At 37.9% G+C, this 25,257-nt stretch overlaps 1 protein-coding gene across 2 annotated transcripts in view; it reads right to left on the bottom strand.

Annotated features, from left to right (window-relative positions):
• The window catches only part of LOC126210202 (uncharacterized), a 44,221-nt gene extending 23,512 nt beyond the window's left edge, over positions 1-20,709 (bottom strand). The window contains exons 1-4 of one of the 2 annotated variants that reach the window (XM_049939379.1): positions 20,625-20,709; positions 20,465-20,530; positions 15,752-15,865; positions 7,634-7,719 (exon numbers count right to left, since the gene is read on the bottom strand). In XM_049939379.1, the coding sequence (XP_049795336.1) occupies positions 7,634-7,719; positions 15,752-15,865; positions 20,465-20,530; positions 20,625-20,630 (272 nt within the window). In that variant the 5' untranslated portion in view covers positions 20,631-20,709. Of the gene's footprint in view, positions 1-7,633; positions 7,720-15,751; positions 15,866-20,039; positions 20,252-20,464; positions 20,531-20,624 lie in introns of those variants that run through there. The other variant, XM_049939380.1, reaches the window with a different exon arrangement.
• Between the last annotated feature and the right edge of the window lie 4,548 nt (positions 20,710-25,257).

The following is a 25,257-nucleotide window of genomic DNA, read 5'->3' as shown; positions in this document are numbered from 1 at the left end:
TGCTATAGAAAGATAATGAAAATTGAGTGGACTGAGGAGTTATGAAAGGAGGTTCTCCAAGAAATCAGCAAGGAAAGGAGCATATGCACAACACATAAGGAGAAAGGACAGGATAATAGATCATGTCTCAATATACTGGGGAATAATTTCCATGGCACTGTAGAGAGAATTATTTAAATAAAAATAAATTTTTAATGTATATTGGACTAAGATTTCTATCTCATACAGATTGTCCTGAAAATTTGTGAGTTTAATTTTTTAACAGCTATGGCAATACTTGTAAGATCTGTAACGAAAAACCTTGGGCTCATACAATACACAATTTATCCATTAATAGATCATCTCCTAACTATTATCTATTGCATGTGTCCCATATTTTTCATTATAAATATTACAAGTATTGTCATAGTTATTAAAAATGCAGAAGTACAAATTTTAGGATTATCTGCTTGAGGCCAAGAGAAACTATTTTATACTTTTTAGTCCAATGTAAAAAACTGTTCTATTAAAAAATATTTTTATTTAAATAACTCACCCACACACACACACACACACACACACACACACACACACACACACACACACACACACAAGCTTTTTACCCACAGCTTCACATACACATATGTCTCATAATATACTGCACGTATCTTCCCCTTTCCCCATTTCTTTGCTCAGCTGTGCCCATCCACTTGCACACCACCTGGAACACATTATGAAACTACCCGTACAACACACGGGTCCTGCAGGCAGCTAAAATGGCAGACGTTACCAATGTTTTTCACCCCCATCTCTACCAAAAACACTAACAAGAAAGTGAGTAAATACTGCATTGTCACATAGAGAGTTAATGTTGCACTGTCATCCAGTCCTGAACTATGTTTAAAATTTCAAGTGTTTAGCTTGTCGGGGAAGTAGTTGTAGTAGTAGTTGTTGTTGTTGTTGTGGTCTTCAGTCCTGAGACTGGTTTGATGCAGCTCTCCATGCTACTCTATCCTCTGCAAGCTTCTTCATCTCCCACTACCTCTGCAACCTACATCCTTTTGAATCTGCTTAGTGGATTCATCTCTTGGTCTCCCTCTACGAGTTTTACCTTCCACGCTGCCCTCCAATATTAAATTGGTGATCCCTTGATGCCTCAGAACATGTCCTACCAAACGATCCCTTCCTCTAGTCAAGTTGTGCCACAAACTTCTCTTCTCCCCAATCCTATTCAATACCTCTTCATTAGTTATGTGATCTACCCATCTAATCTTCAGCATTCTTCTGTAGCACCACATTTCGAAAGCTTCTATTCTCTTCTTGTCCAAGCTATTTATCGTCCATGTTTCACTTCCATACATGGCCACACTCCATACAAATACTTTCAGAAATGGCTTCCTGACACTTAAATCTATACTTGATGTTAACAAGTTTCTCTTCTTCAGAAACGCTTTCCTTGCCACTGCCAGTCTACATTTTATATCCTCTCTACTTCAACCATCATCAGTTATTTTGCTCCCCAAATAGCAAAACTTCTTTACTACTTCAAGTCTCTCATTTTCTAATCTAATTCCCTCAGCATCATCCGACTTAATTTGACTACATTCCATTATCCTCATTTTGCTTTTGTTGATGTTCATCTTATATCCTCCTTTCAAGACACTGTCCATTCCGTTCAACTGCTCTTCCAAGTCCTTTGCTGTCTCTGACATAATTACAATGTCAAGAGGGAACCTCAAAGTTTTTATTTCTTCTCCCTGGATTTTAATACCTACTCCGAATTTTTCTTTTGCTTCCTTTACTGCTTGCTCAATATACAGATTGAATAACATTGACGATAGGCTACAACCCTGTATCACTCCCTTCCCAACTACTGCTTCCCTGTCATGCCCCTTGACACTTGTAACTGCCATCTGGTTTCTGTACAAATTGTAAATAGCCTTGTATTCCCTGTATTTTACCCCTGCCACCTTCAGAATTTGAAAGAGAGTATTCCAGTCAACATTGTCAAATGCTTTCTCTAAGTCTACAAATGTTAGAAACGTAGGTTTGCCTTTCCTTAATCTAGCTTCTAAGATAAGTCGTAGGGTCAGTATTGCCTCACGTATTCCAACATTTCTACGGAATCCAAACTGATCTTCCCCGAGATCGGCTTCTACCAGTTTTTCCATTTGTCTGTAAAGAATTCCCGTTAGTATTTTGCAGCTGTGACTTATTAAACTGATAGTTCGGTAATTTTCACATCTGTCAACACCTGCTTTCTTTGGGATTGGAATTATTATATTCTTCTTGAGGTCTGAGGGTACTTCGCCTGTCTCATACATCTTCCTCACCAAATGGTAGAGTTTTGTCAGGACTGGCTCTCCCAAGGCTATCAGTAGTTCTAATGGAATGTTGCCTACTCCCGGGGCCTTGTTTCGACTCAGATCTTTCAGTGCTCTGTCAAACTCTTCATGCAGTATCATATCTCCCATTTCATCTTCATCTACATCCTCTTCCATTTCCATAATATTGTCCTCAAGTACATCACCCTTGTATAGACCCTCTATATACTCCTTCCACCTTTCTGCTTTCCCTTCTTTGCTTAGAACTGGGTTTCCACCTGAGCTCTTGATATTCATACAAGTGGTTCTCTTTTCTCCAAAGGTCTCTTTAATTTTCCTGTAGGCAGTATCTATCTTACCCCTAGCGAGATAAGCCTCTACATCCTTACATTTGTCCTCTAGCCATCCCTGCTTAGCCATTTTGCACTTCCTGTCGATCTCATTTTTGAGACATTTGTATTCCTTTTTGCCTGCTTCATTTACTGCATTTTTATATTTTCTCCTTTCATCAATTAAATTCAATATTTCTTCTGTTACCCAAGGAGTTCTACTAGCCCTTGTCTTTTTACCCACTAGATCTTCTGCTGCCTTCACTACTTCATCCCCCAAAGCTACCCATTCTTCTTCTACTGTATTTCTTTTCCCCATTCCTGTCAATTGTTCCCTTATGCTCTCCCTGAAACTCTGTACAACCTCTGGTTCTTTCAGTTTATCCAGGTTCCATCTCCTTAAATTCCCACCTTTTTGCAGTTTCTTCAGTTTTAATCTACAGTTCATAACCAATAGATTGTGGTCAGAGTCCACATCTGCCCTTGGATATGTCTTACAATTTAAAACCTGGTTCCTAAATCTCTGTCTTACCATTATATAATCTATCTGAAACCTGTCAGTATCTCCAGGGTTCTTCCATGTATACAACCTTCTTTCATGATTTTTCAACCAAGTGTTAGCTATGATTAAGTTGTGCTCTGTGCAAAATTCTACCAAGTGGCTTCCTCTTCCCCAATCCATATTCACCTACTACATTTCCTTCTCTCTTTTCCTACTACCGAATTCCAGTCACCCATCACTATTAAATTTTCGTCTCCCTTCACTATCTGAATAATTTCTTTGATTTCATCATACATTTCTTCAATTTCTTCGTCATCTGCAGAGCTTGTTGGCATATAAACTTGTACTACTGTAGTAGGCGTGGGCTTCGTGTCTATCTTGGCCACAATAATGCGTTCACTATGCTGTTTGTAGTAGCTTACCCGCACTCCTATTTTCCTATTCATTATTAAGGCTATTCCTGCATTACCCCTATTTAATTTTGTATTTATAACCCTGAATTCACCTGACCAACAGTCTTATTCCTCCTGCCACCGAACTTCACTAATTCCCACTATATCTAGTTTTAACTTATCCATTTCCCTTTTTAATTTTTCTAACCTACCTGCCCGATTAAGGGATCTGACATTCCACACTTCGATCTGTAGAACGCCAGTTTTCTTTCTCCTGATAACGACGTCCTCTTGAGTAGTCCCCGCCCGGAGATCCGAATGGGGGACTATTTTACCTACGGAATATTTTACCCACGAGGATGCCATCATCATTCAACCATACAGTAAAGCTGCATGCCCTCGGGAAAAATTACAGCTGTAGTTTCCCCTTGCTTTCAGCCGTTCGCAGTACCGGCACAGCAAGGCCGTTTTGGTTAGTGTTACAAGGCCAGATCAGTCAATCATCCAGACTGTTGCCCCTGCAACTACTGAAAAGGCTGCTGCCCCTCTTCAGGAACCACGCGTTTGTCTGGCCTCTCAACAGATACACCTCTGTTGTGGTTGCACCTACGGTACGGCTATCTGTATCGCTGAGGCACGCAAGCCTCCCCACCAACGGCAAGGTCCATGGTTCACGGGGGGGTCGGGGAAGTTAGTATACATCAATTTCAAAACTTTTAACGTACAGACAAGAAAGCAGCCTAATAAAAATGTGTAATAAACTGAAGGGAAACACAAGAGATTGGAATGTATACAATAAGTAATGAACGGTACTAGGTGCAAGTGTTACTCTTAGATGAAAAGGTTGGTACAGGAGAGAAAGCTGAGGTGATAAAAAAAATACCCAGAAATTTTTTACTTTCGACCTGGAAATGACATAAAAGTTCTTCACAGGCAACAATACGATGATCTCTCTTAACTCAGCAGACAACCAACGTCGCATCTGTCTTGGAGACACTTTATTCAATTGCAGTATGTCATGGGCAATCTTGTGTGCTGAACCAACACCAATATTCAAAACAGTGGCTACTTCATTTGCAGTAAGGCACCTGTTTCCTTCACAAGCTCTTTAACTGCAGTAATGTTTCTGTTCATCATTATATCATGTGTCTGGGTCAGAAGCTTTTTATCTTCCTGTACCACTTGCACACTTTTTGCAGGGGCACACATAAACCCTCATACTGTGCTTTCATCCTGTGATGCATTCCCACAGGTTTAACAGCTGCACTTCTAAAGTAATGTATCAAAGATCATTGCTCCACTGCAATGCAAGGCGAGAATGGGGCGGCCATCTTTGCACGGACAACTTTTCTGCACTGCAACAATGTTCTGTCAACTTTGATGATTTGTCCAAACAGAAGGATCGCACCAGTCAAATAATAAAGCAATAGTACAAGTTTTGGTAATTTTATTGCAATTTTAACATCTTCATTTGAATCACCCTTGTATTCTGATGCAATTTATTAATGTTTGCTCACACTTCCATCGGAACCACAGATCTAGAATTGTCCAACCACATATGCTGACAAATGGTCCAAAAGAACTTACTGTCTCTTGATTTTGAATTATTACAGTTAAATAAAACACTCATCACATTCTTTGGACACATCCTTAGAATGGACCAGTGGAGGTTGAAACGTTACATACTAGAGTTTGTTGTGTACAAGAGAACCATGGTACACTGGATCCAGTGCAGAGGGATCTGAAAGAAATGGTAGTAGGAGGAGGAGGATATTAGTGTTTAACGTCCCGTCGACAACGAGGTCATTAGAGACGGAGCGCAAGCTCGGGTGAGGGAAGGATGGGGAAGGAAATCGGCCGTGCCCTTTCAAAGGAACCATCCCGGCATTTGCCTGAAGCGATTTAGGGAAATCACGGAAAACCTAAATCAGGATGGCCGGAGATGGGATTGAACCGTCGTCCTCCCGAATGCGAGTCCAGTGTGCTAAGCACTGCGCCACCTCGCTCGGTCAAATGGTAGTACAAGAAGCACATTTACAACGCGTGATTTTCAAATCGAAAATTCAGGGTGCCATATGTTTCCAGACAAAATAAGTTGAGGATGAAAATATCATGGACAGAAGTGTGAAGAAGGTTACAAAATATGAGAAGTGTGAAGAAGATTACAAAATATGAGAATGACAGACCAGATTACCAGATTCAACAAAATACTGCCTGACATCTAACAGCTCAGAGTCACCATAAATTCACACTTGCTCAGTGTAAAGTTGCACACGGAGTCATACAAGTGACTATGTTGTTGTTGTTGTTGTGGTCTTCAGTCCAGAGACTGGTTTGATGCAGCTCTCCATGCTACTCTATCCTGTGCAAGCTGCTTCATCTCCCAGTACCTACTGCAACCTACATCCTTCTGAATCTGTTTAGTGTTTTCATCTCTTGGTCTCCCTCTACAATTTTTACCCTCCACACTGCCCTCCAATACTGGGGACATAAGTGAATGTTCAATTAAAATTTCAACGAAATCTGTGATGATCAAGCAGGGAGGCGAAGGTTAGTTGCTGACATGAAATGATCCACCTGATTTCGATATATATTTACTACTCAACTTGGAGATATGAAAATTTGTGCCGGATGGGGGCTCAAATCCAGATTTCTCCCTTATCGCCAGCAGTCATCTTAACCACTTCCGCTACCAGTGCATGCATGGGTAGTAGAGGTCTCTACATCATACAGCTGATGTCAAGGAATTCTCCACTACCAAATTAATTTCCAAACAAAAATGTGTATGCGTGTGCGCCATAAATAAGAAGTTATGGAAAAAGAAATAAAACACCTTTGGAAAAGGCTACAGATTCACATGATATACTGCAGAATTATTTAAAATCTAATAGTTTCAACCTGTGGCTGAGGGTTATTTTTCTGTCTGTCAACAACAAGTGGTCATGAAAGGACAGTGAACTAATTGGTCATATTAGAGAGTCTGCAACATTTACATCGTATGTCTTATAAAGTATTATGTTTTGTCAGGGTCGTACTGAAATATGATATTTATAAAATGAAGTTTTATACAGAGAAAAACTTTTAAATGAAGACAAATGTGTTTATTTAATTAAAACAAGAAGAAGAAGAAGAAGAAGAAGAAGAAGAAGAATGGGAGTCTTATAACTGAGGCACTGACAGCAATGTTGATGACAGCAAGTAAGATTAATTTGACGACATAAGGTTGGAGTGCAACTCATAGAGCAGATGATGGCTCTCCACGGCTCACCTGCACTGACACACACCTTAAACTTCAGTGGGTCAACCGACTTCGTAGTTTGTACTGTGAACACCAGTTGTTGTTAGTGGCTGGCACTGATGAAATATTCATTACTGCTGAAAACTTTATTACTGTCACTTTACAGTCATTAACTGACTTGCGCGTTCTCCTTAGTGCACTATGAATACCGAATTTCACTTTGATATCCTGTATTACGTTTGATTGTCATACAAATTGGCTGTGAAAGAAATGTAGACCACAATATCATGTGTTTACTTATGTATTTGAAAATAATTAATATCTTTCAATTACTTTCCCTCAAGAAATAGAACTGAGTTGGGAGTTCCATCTGCATATCCAGTTTCGACACTCAATAGCAAAAATTGTGTGTTGAAGGCAGAAACTCCAAAAAATTTTACAAATTTCCAACTATAGTTTCCCACAAATAACTAATAACTTCTAAAAAAAAAACACATTTCAGCCACCCTGCAGGTACCAGCAGTCACCTACGAGACCAGCACTGTAAGTGCTGAGCTTCGCAGCAACCCTTGTACTGTTTGAGAGGTTAAGACACTGTGCTTAGGTCTTTCTCTTGCTTTCATTCCATAGTCATCAATTAGACTAACACAAGAACACCACACAATCACTTGTCACAGCCACCCACCTGATGCAAAAATACTTTCGGGTGGAAACTGCCACCAGTAATTACCTTCTGTGGCATGAAATTCCTACTCCACATCAACTGTCAAATGAATTAGTATAGGTCTAATGTGTAACACGTAATCTCTGATATTGGGGAGATTCATACGGTAGGTAAATAATGCATTCTGAAAAAGAACTAGACTTACTTCTCTGATTCAGGTGTGGATGCAGTGAAAGAGCCGTCAGTTTGCACTTTCTCTTCCTTTGGTTTTGTTTGTCCACTGACTGAATGCTGTAAAAAAATACTAACTGTTAGTTTTAAATGATTTATATAGAACCTTAAATATTGTAACTTTTACAGACCGGAAGTGCAGCACCTCTTTAATAACAAATAGCTGTAATACACAGTGTCCCAGGAGGAATGGTCAATATTCAGGGGTATGACAAAAACGATCATTTGAAGCAAGGAAGTCTAGTCAACATGGGCTCTAAAACATGTATCTTAAAAAGTTATGAGCACTTCTTATAGCTCTTAAGGTTTGCATTTTTGTGCCCATGTTTACTAGACTTGTTTGGTTGAATGAGATGAAATGAGATCCATCCTTCATGAAATCCTGCCCACTCCACCAAGAGTGTCTTTCCGCCGTCTCATTTCAAATGAGATGAAATGAGATCCATCCTTCATGAAATCCTGCCCACTCCACCAAGAGTGTCTTTCCGCCGTCCACCTAACCTTCGTAACCTCTTAGTTCATCCCCATGAAATCCCCCAACCACCTTCCCTACCCTCTGGCTCCTATCCTTGTAACTGCCCCCGGTGTAAAACCTGTCCCATGCACCCTCCCACCACCACCTACTCCAGTCCTGTAACCCGGATGGTGTACACGATCCAAGGCAGAGCCACGTGTGAAAGCACCCACGTGATTTACCAACTGACCTGCCTACACTGTGATGCATTCTATGTGGGAATGACCAGCAACAAACTGTCCATTCACATGAATGGACACAGGCAGACAGTGTTTGTTGGTAATGAGGATCACCCTGTGGCTAAACATGCCTTGGTGCACGGTCAGCACATCTTGGCACAGTGTTACACCGTCCGGGTTATCTGGATACTTCCCACTAACACCAACCTGTCAGAACTCCGGAGATGGGAACTTGCCCTTCAGTATATCCTCTCTTCTCATTATCCGCCAGGCCTCAACCTCCGCTAATTTCAAGTTGCCGCCGCTCATACCTCACCTGTAATGAACATCTTTGCCTCTGTACTTCTGCCTCGACTGACATCTCTGCCGAATCTCTTTGCCTTTACAAATGTCTGCTTGTGTCTGTGTATGTGTGGTTGGATATGTGCGCGCGAGTGTATACCTGTCCTTTTTCCCCCCTAAGGTAAGTCTTTCTGCTCCCGGGATTGGAATGACTCCTTACCCTCTCCCTTAAAACCCACATCCTTTCGTCTTTCCCTTTCCTTCCCTCTTTCCTGCCGAAGCAACCGTTGGTTGCGAAAGCTAGAATTTTGTGTGTATGATTGTGTTTGTTTGTGTGCCTATCGACCTGCCAGCGCTTTCGTATGGTAAGTCACATCATCTTTGTTTTTAGATATACACTAAGTAAACTAGATAAAAAACAATGGTAGTGTCATATCTCACTACGGAACGCAAGATTTCAGCGCAGGGATGGAGCATGTAGAGGAACTATGGCTCAAGTTTAAAAGAATAGTTGACCACATAATGTACACAGTAAACCAGTCCATAATGCGTTTGGCTGTCAAGAGAGCAATACACGATCCCTTCAATGACAACTGTAGCACAATATTGTCACAGAATCCAAAGAAATTCTAATCATATATAAAGGCTGTTAGTGGCACCAGAGTTATTGTACAGTCCCTAGCGAATAAGACAAGAACTGAAACTGATGGTAGCAAAGCAAAAGCTGAAATGCTTAACTCTATTTTCAAATGTTCCTTTAGCAAGGAAAACCCAGGAGAATTGCCCCACTTTAATCCTCGTACCATTGAAAAGATGATGGGTAAAGTAAGTACTAGTGTCAGTGGTGTTGAGAAACAGCTGAAATCGTTAAAACTGAAAAAAGCTTCACAGCGCAATGGAATCCAACAGATTCTACATTGAGTTGGTAGCTCAGTTACCCCTCTTCGAACTAAAATATATGTTACATCCCTCCAACAAAATCACATGCCCAGTTCATGGAAAAAGGCACAGGTCAGACCCATCTACAAGAAGAGTAGTAGAAGTGATTCACAAAACTACCATCCAATATCCTTGACACTGATTTGTTGCAGAATCTTATAACGTACTCTGAGCTCAAACATAATGAAGTATCTTGAACAGAATGACATCCTCAATGCCAACCAGCATGGATTCCAAAACTATTTATCATGTGAAACCTAGCTCGCACTTCTCTCATATGACATACTGAAAGCTTTGGATCAAGGGAATCAGGAAGATGCTGTATTTCTTTATTTCCAAAAACCATTTGACTCAGTACCACACAAACAATTCTTGTCAAACGTACAATCATATGGAGTATCAAGTGAAATTTATGACTGGATTGAGGACTTCTTGGTAGGGTGGACAAAGCATGTTAGGCCGGATGCAGAGTCATCGTCAGATGTGGAAGTAACTTCATGTGTGCACCTGGGAAGTGTGTTGGGGACTCTTGCTGTTCATGTTGTATATTAATGACCTTGCAGAGAATATTAATAGTAACCTCATAATTTCTGCAGAGCATGCAGTTATCTATAATGAAGTACTATCTGAGAGAAGCTGCATAAATATTCTGTCACATCTTGATAAGATTTCAAAGTAGTGCAGAGATTGGCAACTTGCTTTAAATGTCCCAGAAACATAAAATTTTGCACTTCACACAGGCCAAACTCATGCAAATACCTGGGTGTAACACTTTGTCAGGATATGAAATGGAAAGATCACAAAGGTTCAGTCATGGATAAAGCAGGTGGCAGACTTAAGTTTATAGGTAGAGTGCTGGGCAAGTGCAATCAGTCTACAAAGGAGACTGCTTACAGATCACTCATGCAACAGTTCTAGAATATTGCTCAAGTGTGTGGGACCCATACCAGATAGGGCTAACAAGGGATACTGAATGTATACAGAGAACGGCAGCATGAATAGTCACAGGTTTCTTTACTCCATGGGAGAGCATCAAAGAGATAATGAAGGAACTGAACTGGAAGACTCTTGAAGAAAGGCGTAATCTACCCTGAGAAAGTAAAGTTTCGAGAACCAGCTATAAATCTACGAGTATACGAGAACCCCCTATGTTTTTGGATCACAAAGGGATATTGAGGATAAGATTAGAATAATTACTGCAGGCACTGAGGCATTCAATCATTCTTCCCATGCTCCATACATGAATGGAACAAGAATAAACCCTAACAACTGGTACAACGGGATGTACCCTATGCCGTATACCTCACGGTGATATGCAAAGTACAGATGTAGGTGTGGAAACATGAATCTAAAGCCTCCTGTCCTCTGAAGTCAATTCAAGCTGCATACACAGGATCACCTGATTAGTCTGTTGGTCAATGGGATAGGCAGCACCCATCACACAGTTGCTAGGTGTCTGCATTATAAAATTATGGATTTGTTTGTATAGGAACATAACTTTTTTGATAAAAATAGTAAAGATTTAATCAACAAAATTCAATGATGCAAGGCATAGTTGACACTAGGTTGATTGCATTTGATATTTTAGATCCTGTTCCTGAATTGATACAACTATAGTTCTCATAGAGAAGAATCTTCTACAACAAATAAAAATGAATACAGTTCGGACTGGTGAACTAACCAGTTTACTTAAAGTTGGTCTTCAACATAATTACCTCACGTTCAAGAGCAATATGAACAAAATGTTTAAATATCAATTCAGAACAACATCAAAAAATTTAAATTTTATGCATGATATGTTGTTGATATTATCACTGGGTTTAACAGTAATGATCACGAGTTAGAGTTCCTTTTCAGCACATTCAATGACTTCCATGAGAAAATCTATTTCAGAAAAGAAGTTCAAAATTAAGAACATGGAATCAATTTATTCAATTTAACAATTTTTGTACAGGAAATGATCATATCAGTTTTAATATCTGCCATGATGAAACATGTTCAGCCAATGTCATCCCTGCCGACCTCACTCATCCAAAAGCACAGAAACTAAATTTCTTTTTTTCCCTCCATACACTGTAAGGTAAACACACTTTTATCGCCCGCCAGTCACCAACATGAACTAAACGTGATTAAACCTACCAGTCACAATGGATATGATCAGGGCATGGTACATTACATCTCCAATAACAAAATCTCTCAAAAACTTTCAACTTTGAGCAACACAACTTCTTTCAAAAATAAGGTTGCTACTAAATTCATATTTATTTCATTCTTAGGAAATGTTTCATATGGGATTAAACATCATCTACTGAAAAATTATAACTTTAGTGTTTCCTTCTTTAGAGACAAGAATTTAAAGAAAAAGCTTCTGACAAGGGAACCTCCCCATCGCACCCCCCTCAGATTTAGTTATAAGTTGGCACAGTCGATAGGCCTTGAAAAACTGAACACAGATCAATTGAGAAAACAGGAAGAAGTTGTGTGGAACTGTGAAAAAATAAGCAAAATATACAAACTGAGTAGTTCATGGGAAGATAGGCAATATCAAGGACATTGAGAACGTAGGAGCGCCGTGGTCTCGTGGTAACGTGAGCAGCTGCGGAACAAAAGGTCATTGATTCAAATCTTCCATCGAGTGAAAAGTTTAATTTTTTATTTTCAGTTTATGTGACAAACTCTTATGTTTTCATCAATTTTTTGGGAGTGATTATCAGATCCACAAGAAAACCTAAATCGGGCAAGGTAGAAGAATCTTTTTACCCATTCGCCAAGTGTACAAGTTAGGTGGGTCGACAACATATTCCTGTCATGTGACACACATGCCGTCACCAGTGTCGTATGGAATATATCAGATGTGTTTTCCTGTGGAGGAATCGGTTGACGTATGACCTTGCGATCAAATGTTTTCGGTTCCCATTGGAGAGGCACGTCCTTTCGTCTACTAATCGCACGGTTTTGCGATGCGGTCGCAAAACACCGACACTAAACTTATTACAGTGAACAGAGACGTCAATGAAAGAATGGACAGATAATAACTATGCAAAAATAAAGAAAGTAAAATTTTCACTCGAGGGAAGACTTGAACCAAGGACCTCTCGTTTCACAGCAGCTCACGTTACCACGGGACCACCCCGCTCCTGTTCTCAGATTGTCCATTATGTTGCCTATGTCACCCATGGACTACTCAGTTTGTATATTTTGCTTATTTTTTTCACAGTTCTACACAACTTCTTCCTGTTTTCTCAATTGATCTGTGTTCAGTTTATCAAGGCCTATCCACTGTGCCAACTTATAACTAAATCTGAGGGGGGTGCGATAGGGAGGTTCCCTTGTGAGTAAAGTGGAAAATACAGGTGACTGTTTTCCAAATCAGGCATCTAAAAACTGACCTGTAATGACGCCCCATGCTGTTACTTCAGTCAACAGCCAGAGTTGTGAAGACAAGATACAAGGAGCATCTGTTACATAAAAAAGGAGTGAATGTACATAATTCTACAGTTGCTTAACACTTACCGACTACTAATCATAGCCCGAAAAATTTGGAAGAGACAGTTATTTTGTACAGAGAAGTCAAAATGTGCCAATTGGATCTTTGGGAAGAACCAGAGATCTTTCAACACCCATAGCTCAAGGACAGAAATTTACTGAATGACCTGCTGCACCTTGTTTGCAGACAGCTTTTTGAAGGCTTCAAACCTATATTGTGCATAAAATCTTCATGCGCTTGCCAGCAGCCTTTACAAGCTGCCCATACCTCAAAATTCTAATATACATTATTTGTTCACACGTTTCTTTCCCCCCATTTTATATTTTGTGAAGTTTTCCAGAGGAAAAGTGACTAACAGATTGGTAAATCTCTCAAAAAGTAAAGTATGATGCCAAAATGAAGTGTTTTTAAGAAACGTGGGTTTCATGGTAATAGATATTCAAATAAAGGGAAACACTGTGTTCAACATGTGGCATGTCAAGTTACAGACAATGAAATATAGGCAAACTCGTTATTATCTAGAGAAACACCCATTAGTGCTTCAAAGATTTATTTTAATCGTTGTGATACGCAGTTTTCTCAAAGCGAAAGTGATGTAAATGGTACATTACGTTATTTTTTGATAGATTTATAGATTTACGCATCCTAACAAGGGTGTTAGGTGAATGTGTGTTTTGTAAACTACGTGGAGGGCCAGTTAGTTTACATGAAGACAGTGAGGTATCAAATGGACTAACCAGGAAACTTATCATTAATTGTGCCAGTTGTAAATATACTCCTTCAGTTTGGAATTCTAATAAGTGTTAAGACAATTGTTTTGAAGTAAATGTTAGGTGGTTTTATGGATTGAGCGCTATTGGCAAAGGACACACTGCAGCAGGAACAATGTGTGCCGTGATGAATATTCCACGCCCACCTTGTAGAATCGATAAGTATGCAGGATAATGTCCTGTAAAAGTTTCATGTCAGTGGTTACAGTGGTTCCTGAAATACAGGGATGCCAAGTCACTAAATTTAACATTGTTGGATTAGGGCGTTCCAACTCCCCTTAATAGCTTTTTATGCTGCAAGTGTACATCGATCTTGGTACATATGCCACCTGCCTTGTTTTCCTGATGTTCACACTCTCCATTTCCTGTCAGTTGGCACGAGGCACATAAAAAGGTGTGACATTTTATTTGATAGGTTTCATTTCTGGACTTTTAACTACTCTTACTTGTCAAGCCCTGACCATATGGGCCAGTATATTTCATAATGTGCACTGACAGCATATTTTCCTTGGACAAATGTCAGGTCGTTTCATTACTTGGTGTTTTTCCAATGTGAAATTCTGTAAGTACATTCTACTTTTTATGCTTTCAGTTATATTTTATGATATATGTGACATTCCCAACCCTTTGTGGGGATCAAGTCTCTGTATGACACTAATTTTTGACATCTATGTTTCTGGGTTTGTAGCTATTGCTGTTACATTTGCTGCAGGTTACACATTTTTCTGAAGATGATGTGTTTACATCTATCAAAACCACAGTAAAAGGTTGTATAAAGCCATCTTTAGTTGCAACTGGTTGGTTGCTTTGGATTCATTTACAGAAGGTATTGATAAGAATGTAGACAGTAATATTGAAACTTCTAGCAATGCTGATTATGGTAGGGACAGAAGCACAAGACGCTCAACAAGTGGCAACCTACTCGAGTTCCATAGAGAGCCAGTTGTGTGGAAAAATAAATTGTAGCAGTGTGTTGCTCTTTTTCAATGGAGACAGAATATGTGGCTGCAAGTCAAGCTTGCAAATCTCTTGTGTGGTCAGATCAACTTCTGAAAGAAATTTCAGCTGGTGATGAGTCCTCCATTCCTATTTTGCAAATAGATAACCAAAGTGCTATCAAATTTACTAACTAATCAGGATTTTCTGTAGGATTAAAACACACAAAGACTAGGTATCATTGCATTCGTCAATCAGTTAAAGAGAATAAGGTTAGACTGAATTTCACGTCAACCAATAGACAGGTAGTAGACATTCTAACATAAGGGTTACCATTTAGAAGGTTATAGATAATGAAGAACCTTTAGTAATCTTTGAACGTTTTCACCTGTCTCTACAAAAATTTTTTTGCTTCAGTTCAGTAGTGGTGTTTGCTACGCTCTGGATGGTTTTGACATATTTTCAGTACTGTTGTACTTTTGTGGTTTTTTGTTTCAAAAAGCATTTGATTTTTTGTCAAGAGTGTTTACTGGTTTTATTGATATGCAGCTGGTTTTGATGCTACAATACACCATCTTCACGCTCCCAGATACAGCAAACACATTATTGATCATACTATATAAAAAACAGCAAAATAGTATCATAACATCTACAGGTACTTTAAAATGTTAACCACGTTAGACTGAATTAATACCATTTACATACATTCATGTGAAGATGGATGTACAGAGAATAAATGTAATTTTTCTTCAGAAATGAATTGATTGATTGACAAAATCTCATTATTCTGAGGTCATGCATGTGTACCATATTCCTACAATTCCTACATCATCCAATGGAAATGATAATTATAAAAGTAGAAGTTTACATTGTATCCTTGATAGGTAAGGAAATTTCTTGAAGTCTTAATTTGCAATAATTAATAATGGGAAAAAAATTTTATTCAAGAAATGGATACTGTCTTTTCAGTATATGGAAGACTTACCCTTGCTGAAGATTCTCCCAACAGAAAAGGTGGAAGCAAAACAGGATTTATAGTTTGAGACCTCGTAAACTGCGAGCAATCGATTTTCCCAATTTTTGATTGAGAGGAATCGAGCTGCAAAAAACGCACAAGAACACCAAGATGAAAGCTGATGTGTACAGATTTGTGAAACATAATTAAAAATTAATGGTAATTTAACAATCCTTTATTTCATTTTACACACACACACACACACACACACACACACACACACACACACACAGAGAGAGAGAGAGAGAGAGAGAGAGAGAGAACCGTTGTCAGATGCAGCCAACCTTGTAGGTACGGCAACTACAGCCACCCAAGATGTCGTCAGATGCATTTTCTTTGGTGTTTTAGCAGACATCTTCAATTTCATTTTTGCACTGTGCCGCTGCAGTCAGCCCAAGCAATTTACTGCTTGTCACATTTTTCATGCAACACCCAGTGTCAACAGAAAGTGTTGGTTTGTTTCCCATTACAAGCAAAATCATATTTATACCAAAATTTTACACACACTTTCAACAGAACACTCTCAAATTAATCTAGTGTGATATTTCTTTTATTGACATGTATTAATAGGTACAGTAAAACATGATGAACAAGCAGTAATATGGGAGCAACTCTGTAGCACTGCACATTTGGTGCTGCCAGTCAGCACGGCACAGGGCAGTGCTGTCGCTGCTGGAGTACTGTCCCTGATAATCCATATCAATAAAACAAATATCCTACTAGGCTAATCTGGGACCACTCTACCAAATGGGCACATAAAATTCTGCTTTCAAAATAACTTTGTCTGCAACGAGAAACAAACTGACACTTTCCAGTGAAGCTGGGTGCTGTACGAAAGACGTGATGACTATTTATTTTGGCTAACTCAAGCTACACAATGAAAAAACAAAATTACAGATATTTGCTGAAGCACAAGAGGAAATTCACCTGACGACTTAAGAAGAGCACTTTGTACCCAAGTAGAAAGCATTGGGGATGTGCATTAGAATATGGTTACATGTATGTACTACCTTCAATGTTCTTAATGACATAAAATAGTTTTAGATATAAGTCTAAATCCTCCATCTCGTACTGTTAAATGAACGGAATTCAACCTATTACCTCACAGAGAAACTTCCAGATATCATTCCACACACTAACTTGATTATTCGGTTCTATAAAAGAAAAAAAAAACTATATAATTTTCCATTTGGACACCGAATGATGTGAAAGCAAACCTATACACAACATCCAACGCAAAACAAATGATACAGTTTGCAAAACAACGGAAGTAATTGTCAAGGACAAATAAATTGCTAATTCTAAAGTCACACTAGTTCCTGATTGTTTTCTGATCATTAACTGTTTTCGTGATGTAAAATAATCAGTAGTAGTTCCACCATGCAGAAGACTCGGACCTCTCCCTGCCTCATGCTTTTCTCTTCAGTTCCATGTACTCTCCCTCCCCCCTCCCCCCCCCCCCCTCCCCACACACATCATTCTTAGTTGATACCTCCCTCTCTTCACCTTAATCATCCTTCAATTCCTTGTTGGAACAGTTGCTGTCTTCTCAAGGGTGGGAGGAGGGAGACTAGCCAATGGCCAATTGTATACTCAGGGTTTTATTCTGTGGCCTGAATAAAGATGACCCCTTTTTTGTTAAACACTTCCTCGACTATTGCTACTATCAATCTTATTTCTGTGTCATATATTAGGTTCTCTGTTACAATACATCCCATGTGCTCAAATTTCATAGCTTATCTATCTATCGAGATTTTGGGCTTCTCTTTTGCTCCCAGGAATGTGCATTTGGCCCTCTGTTTTCATTCCTAGTTCTTTCCATTCTCCCAACATGACACTTTGGTCATAATAACTGGCTACTATGCGGACAAGAAATCAGTAAGTTCACATATTTTATGTCTTACAGGATAATATTTTCAGGTAACTCTTCACTTACACAAGAAGTATTTGTTGCACGAAAGAAACTAATCAGAATTATTGTGCAGTTCACATATACACATCTTGCAGGCATGTATTTCAAGAATAATAACCACATCTTCACTGCACATTTATTCACCAATGAAACATGTTGTCAACAATTTGTTGCAGATTGAGAGTAACAGAGACATTATCCAATACAATATTAGAAGGAGAAATGATCCATAGTTCCCACTATGCATCAAATAAAATAAATGTGAGAATGATAGACTGCAGTACAGGTGACAGGGATGGGGCAGCCACACCTGACAAGGCTGTGTGACTACCTCCAAAACAGGCAATATAGCGAGCATATGGTGCTTGAGAAAGAACTGCGATTGGTTGGCCCTTACCAATCAGTTCACTGACTTGTCAACTGCAATGTCAGTTCAAATTACGGTGAACTAACTTTGGCACAGAAAGGAATAAAATATACAGCTCTAAGGATCTTTAATCATCTAATCATGAAATTAAATGTCTGATGTAGGTGATGGGTTTTAAAATTTATATTAACATTGCTTCTCCGAAACTTCTACACCATAGAAGAATTCTTCAATATAAGTAAGTAATCAATTCCAAACCTGTAAATAGCTGGCAAGTAGCTACATAAACAGCTTTTGGTCTATGCATTCTTTTGAAGACACATTCCACGTCATAAGATTTAGTGTGAAGATGATCTAAGATTTAAATAATAAAGTGCAGCACCAGTTTTGCTCCTTCAAATGTAGCATACGGAATACAGGAATTTATTCCCATTTTCAAGTACCAAGGTACTGTACTACAATTCTGCATAAAGCAAATAGTGTTAGTGATGGTTTGGTTGTGTTTCTGTGTATAACATTTGCTTAACGAAAGAGGCACAATACATTAATACCATAAAAAGACTACTGCAGGGCAAGAGAAAAACTTAACTGGTGAAGTATTTCATTATTTCACAGATGTATGCTTTCCAAGGAAACTATTCATCAAGGATGAAATTAAAATATGATCTGTGCAAAACACAACTAACTTAATTTCAAGTTTTAATTTCATCTATAAATTGGTACAGCTGCTGCTAAGATCAGAAAAGGTTCTCAGTGATACTTGTCACTGATTGCAGTTTCTTCTAATAGGTATATGTGGATAATGGATATGGGCTTCATAAAAAAAAACAATGCTTCGCACCACCGCCCTGTTTTGTACATTATAATTGACTGACCTCCTGTTCTAGTACTACTGGAGAAAAAGATATGCATCAGAGAGCATATGAAAATGGTTGCACTGCACTAATAGATCTGTTAGTCTGCCTCCGTAGTGCAGCAGTAGCGTTACCGCCTACCACGCAAGGGGGCCCGGGTTCGATTCCTCGCAGGAGACTGGCCCATCATCATTTTCATCATCACTGACTCGCGAGTTGCCAAAGTGGCGTCAACTAAAATGACTTGGAATACGGCGGCCGAACCCCAAGGGGATATCCCAGCCAATAAATTCCATACAATCATTTCATTTTTTCTGGGCAAAGTCATGCATCATTCAACACACTGCTCTGGAGGGGCAGGGTTCTAGACCCTGCTCAGGTCTCCTCAATTTGTGGCTTTCGTAAATCATTCTGATTGAGTGACAACACAGCAATGACCTTACTTTCAGTAATCTTATCAATCGAACAAATCGGGAAACAGATCATGTAGTATGATTGTCACAACATTTACACAAGCACTGTACAAATAGTGTGTCAGTTTTACTAACAGAGGCATGTTGAGCCTCAGTAAAATACAGGAGAGACTGCACAAACTTGAACTTCATGTAACACTGAAGTCCTGTGCACGTGTATTGCGAGTTATTAGTTATAGAAAAATTAACTATAGTGAATCATCTGGTAATCCAAATTTATCAAAATACTGGTTCTAATCATATCTCCAAAACAGGGTGATTTTTCTTCGTGTACTTGCAGCAGGTACAAAATTTGATGAAAGATTAATACACTAATATATCAGTATTTAGTTTTATTTTCTTTCCATACCCTACTAATTCCACCTAACTGCATTGCAAAAATAAACAAGTATTTTAGACAGTTTGTACACTACATAAAGACTGTACAGAATATTAACAGTAAGTTATTGTGAGAAGGCATCAATTTAAGATCTCTCTTTTACTTACAGATAAGACACAAACTGCATGGCAACATTACAATATAAGAAAAAAGTAGTCATTTGACTTGTATAAAGTATTTTGCAATTTCAGTTAGATTGTGACCACTCTTGTGTAGCATTACTCTCTCAATAATTTTCACACACTCACATACTCATTCACTGCAGAGCTATACCTTAGCCTGTAGTTTTCTTTGACGGAACATAACTGTATCGTTGGCGCACTGAACTGCATATTATGATAGGTTATAATTCTTTCAAGCAAAGCACTCCCATCAGAAGTCTCGGTAAAATAACTGAACTGGTTGGGAACAAGATTATGTTTCCATCTACTGCCATTCCATCAACTCAACTAAAAACAAAAAGACTCTTGATTTCGGCAATATGCTGCAAAGAACTGTCACACTACGAGTCCGTCATGTTTACGTCTATGAATACTAACACCAACAGCAGAGGAGGCTAATTCTGAGGAACAACGATGTGTGAGTGGTTTCTGTGACAGTGGAAGTGGTTACTAACCTTTGCGATAGATGTCAACAATGTTAGCATCTTTTAAATTAAATTATAAAAGATTTATTGGTAAGTGAGACAAACTACTCACCTCCCCAGAGAGTGAAAAATTCAAACTGGAATCGTGCAACTCTCTCGAATCATTTAGCCCGTAGCTCTGCAAGGAAAATGTTATATTACATACTTAAAACAAAAACTGTACGGTACGACATTCATACAATGATATTTTTTTGTTGCTAAAACCAAGTTACCATCATTTCAAAATATCGCTCCCACCCGCAAAGATAATACTGTGTATTGCTGTACAGTGTACTCAGTACGGTATCGAATGTAATTCATGTTAAACATCGAACTAGGATTTTAACTTTTATCTGGTAGATGACTCACACTTTCAGTTCCATAATTTTGCCAGAGGACAGCTTACGGAATTCACTTCAGGCGCTGAAAGAAACGAAATAATACTTCGTTTGTCATTAATGGAAGCGATATAGTGAAAAATCTAAGGAGATAAAGAAATCTTAGCCTCTTCTTAACTGAACATTCAATTTTAATGTTCCTGAAAGGGAACTTCTAAACTAAAATAGGATATTGCTCCAAAACTGGTATTATGAAGAACTATGTCTGAAATTATATGATAACGATAATAACATAGTTTAGTGTGGTGATTTCACATGTATCCACAGATTTTCTCTAACATGTGAGAACGGCCACAAAAAATTACATAAAATTTGACCATCAAATCTGTCCTCATCGGCGAAGCAACAAAACTGCCGACCCAAACTGTAATCTTATAAACTGGTTACATAAAGATTAGGTTCTGTTAAATAAATATAATCTATACTAATTTTCGCATGTCAATAAAAGATATCATCAATGATGGATAATATCAGGATAGTGAACATGTCCATACACCAAAAACTAGCCACAAAATTCGTTGGAGTGTGAACATACAACATGGTATAGTGGAACATATACAAAGCTAAATTATTATGCAGGATGAGTAGTCCATGTCATGCGTTAAATAAATCTGTGACACAGAAACAGTAAAACGTGCCTACTTTGCATTAATGCACTCAATAATATTGTACTGCATTCCACTTTGATGCAATTTCTACAAGAAGATGTGAATTACACAGAAACAAATAATTAAGACAATGAAACAAGTACCTTACTGTCCCACCACTAGTCAGCTCTTTAAGGATCTCAATATCTTATTAGAGCAGTGTATCTACACTAAAACGACAATGTTTTTATTCATGTAAATGTGCACATTTATGCAAAAAATGAACATGTTCACCATCACGAAACTCTGAATTCTAAGGATGTATTTATAATTCATCCCTCGGCTTTGTAAAAACCAAAGTAGTGTATGGCACATGGGGGTACTTTTACACAAGAAGCCACCTGAGAGTTAAGTCTTATCAGAAAGAATTCAGACCCAAAATGAAATCAATGCTACAGAAACACTGCTTTTGTTCTGCATATGAATTCATTAGTGCTAGTCAAAAATGACTTTGTTGAATGTATCTTAAATATGCATGTGTTACCATTTATACCTTACTTTCATCTGACTTATTTGTATCATTTCATAGTTATAACCGTTGGTTCTTTGTTATGACTTATTTGCAAATATGACAACATAATGTAATTAGTATATACTTGTATCACATTGAATCTGTATATGATGAATTTATATAGAGACATATTATAAGAACGATAAATGTCTATGAACAGTGAGTCCTGTGTAACTGAATACCACATAACTGTTTATATGTATATATTTCAGTGTTTCCTTGGATTTCTCCTATGACTACATGTAACAATACAGCAAGATTTCTGAAATCAATAAAAAAAATCATGTAAAATTATTTCTTAAAGCATGATTTGGAACTCCGACACTTGTGAGTAACTTGCAACTCTTGTCTGTTAAACAGCAGTCACAATAACATTTCATGGCTGCTGAAATTTGCATTCGTTTCTTGCTAAACCATTTCCCATTACAAGAAATTTTGGGAAAGAAGCCCGAGTTTTGATTGAGAAAGTGCAATTTCAAGCTTTTGTCACAACCCAGAAATTTTAGCAATGTGTTAGCTTCATTCATCACATAATTAGAATTACAAAATCAATAATCTATGCCAAGTGGTAGGGATTATGTTCTACCAACATCTCTATGATGCCATTATTGGTAATGCTGTTTCCCCTACATACACAAACTATAAGAATGTTCAAAAGCTGAATGTCAAATCTATGATAAGATTAACTGAGAATGATGTGAAAACAACGATTCAATTAGAGTACAACCAGATAACCAGAAATGTTAACACAAAAAATAAACAAAAAGGAAATTCTTATTTCAGTATCACAAAAGAGTAGTTCTAGAAAAGTGTGATACAGTGACATTGGCTATCAAAAATAAAATAACTTTTCTATATTTACAATATAAAAATATAATTTGTACCAGGAATTTCTGTAAAACAATTATATAAATACAGTAATTGCTTTATTCTATTCTCTATTTTCTAAGTCTGCCCCGGTAGCTGAGTGGTCAGCGTGACAGACTGTCAATCCTAAGGGCCTGGGTTTGATTCCCGGCTGGGTCGGAAATTTTCTCTGCTTAGGGACTGGGAGTTGTGTTGTCCTAATCATAATCATTTCATTCCCATCGACACGCAGGTCGCCGAAGTGGCGTCAAATCGATAGACCTGCACCAGGCAAACGGTCTACCCGACCGGAGGCCCTAGCCACACGACATTTCCATTTTTTTCTATTTTCTAAATCTGTTTTGTTTTTAATTCATAATTTTGAGAATAAAAAAATATCAGAATCAGAAAGTAAGAAATATGAAAAATATTTTTTAATATATCAGGCTTTATTAAGTATACTTACTTTCTTCTTTATTTAATATTTTTTCAACAAACATATAATTTTTTTATAAATATTTATTTTTGGCATATATATTTTGTTTGGTTTTTCTTAAGTTTTTTGTTAATTCCTTTAAGCATTTGTCTGTTAGTTATGAGAATAAGAAATTTTTCTATTTTGTTCATTTCATCAGAGTTTTGGAGCAAAGTTCTTTTTTAAACAATGTATTGTTGCAAATATTTTCTCTTTTTCATTTAAATATTTTTTCTCTTTTAAAAAATCTAGTTGATAACTTGAATAATTTTGTATTTGCTGTCACTGTTGTCTGTTTTGATGTATAATTTTTTAATCTTAATAAAAATTTCTCTGTATAAATGGAATCCCTTCTGAAGAATCTGAATAATGCACTAAATTCTAATTTGTTTAAAAAATTAATTAGCTAGAGGTAATTATTTTGTATGACATTACTGGATGTGAATATTTTAATACTTGATATGGAGAAAAAGCTTGTATGGGGCTTATTAAAGAGTTTAGCATTTTTTTAGCAAACACATATTTGAAATTAATGACTAACTGAGATTTTCAAATTTTTGAAGAAGGTCAGGTTAAATTGAGATTCAATGAAGTGAAGAATATGAAAAATAAAGATAATGAATTTCACAATTTGGTATTTTTAGCTTAATTGAAATTTTTTAATTACTCTTACTCACTGCTGTGCTACTGCCCAGAGTTGTTATTTTTACCCCAAGGGATGGTCTTTCTTTTTCTCCCCCAAGTGCACTTAATGTACCCACTTACTACTAGAGGGATTCTTTTAGGTGCTAACCAAAGCAGATCTTCTTAAATAGTCAAATGGTTCAAATGGCTCTGAGCACTATGGGACTTAACATCTAAGGTCATCAGTCCCTAGAACTTAGAACTACTTAAACCTAACTAACCTAAGGACTTCACACACACACACCCATGCCCAAGGCAGGATTCGAACCTGCGAACGTAGCGGTCATGAGGTTCCAGACTGTAGCGCCTAGAACCACTCGGCCAGTCCGTCCGGCTTGAATAGTCAACATGTAGTTGTGAGCATGGAGTTTCTCCACTTAATATTTATAAAAAATTTGAACTAAGGCTTCAGTTTAGAATGGCACTTTCCCTTCAGCATTTCTCCTACAGTTCTTGTCCTTAACCCCCAACACCATTGCTGTCCCCACACATGCCCTGCCGATAACACATCTACTGGCTGTGTTATTCTGTGCACACTCTAGCTATGAGGGCATACTGAAGCACAATGCCTCGGAATTTTTTATGTGAAAACTTGAAGCTTTTCAAATAAAACAAACATTATTAACACATTAAATTTTTTTTCTTTGCATCCACACATTTGCAACCCTCTACACTAGAGAGTTCCTAATTGTAGCATGTAATAAGACCGTGTGTAAGGTAATCATGTTGGTGTGTGAGAAACAGCTCAGAAAACTAAAAGCACTAATGTGAAAATTTTGTCCACACTTGGCGCGCCCTCTTCTTCAGCATGACAACGCCAGACTACATGCAAGCCCTGTGAGATTTGCAACAATCTGACGCCTTAGTTTCTCTGTCACTGACCATCCTAAATACAGTGCAGTCTTGGTCCCATTCGATTTTCGTCTGTTTCCAAAACTTAAAGAACACACCTTCAAGGACTTAGCTTTGATAATGACGAAGCAGTGCAAACAGAGATGAGATTGTTGTTCCATCAATGAAGTCAAACATTCTACAGTGTCGTATTAATGGACTGGTCTCTTACTGGGAGGATTTGTTCGTCAGCAGGGTGACTATGTTGAGAAATAAATATGTGCATATGAAGAATGAAGATGTAGAATTTTAGTTAAATATTATTTAAGAAGCTTTAAGAGTTTTCAGATAAATAATTCGGAGGAATTTCTTTTCAGCTCACTCTCATATGCTACCGTTTCTAGTTACTGGCAGAAGTTACGAAGACCTCTAATTCACAGCAGTTGTATCCTCACAATTATTATCTAAAATGAT

This window comes from Schistocerca nitens, chromosome 10 (assembly GCF_023898315.1).
Source record: "Schistocerca nitens isolate TAMUIC-IGC-003100 chromosome 10, iqSchNite1.1, whole genome shotgun sequence".
Classification (NCBI taxonomy): Eukaryota; Metazoa; Arthropoda; class Insecta; order Orthoptera; family Acrididae; genus Schistocerca; species Schistocerca nitens.
Note: the sequence above shows the minus strand (reverse complement) of the source record. Positions and strands in the feature narration are given on the sequence as shown.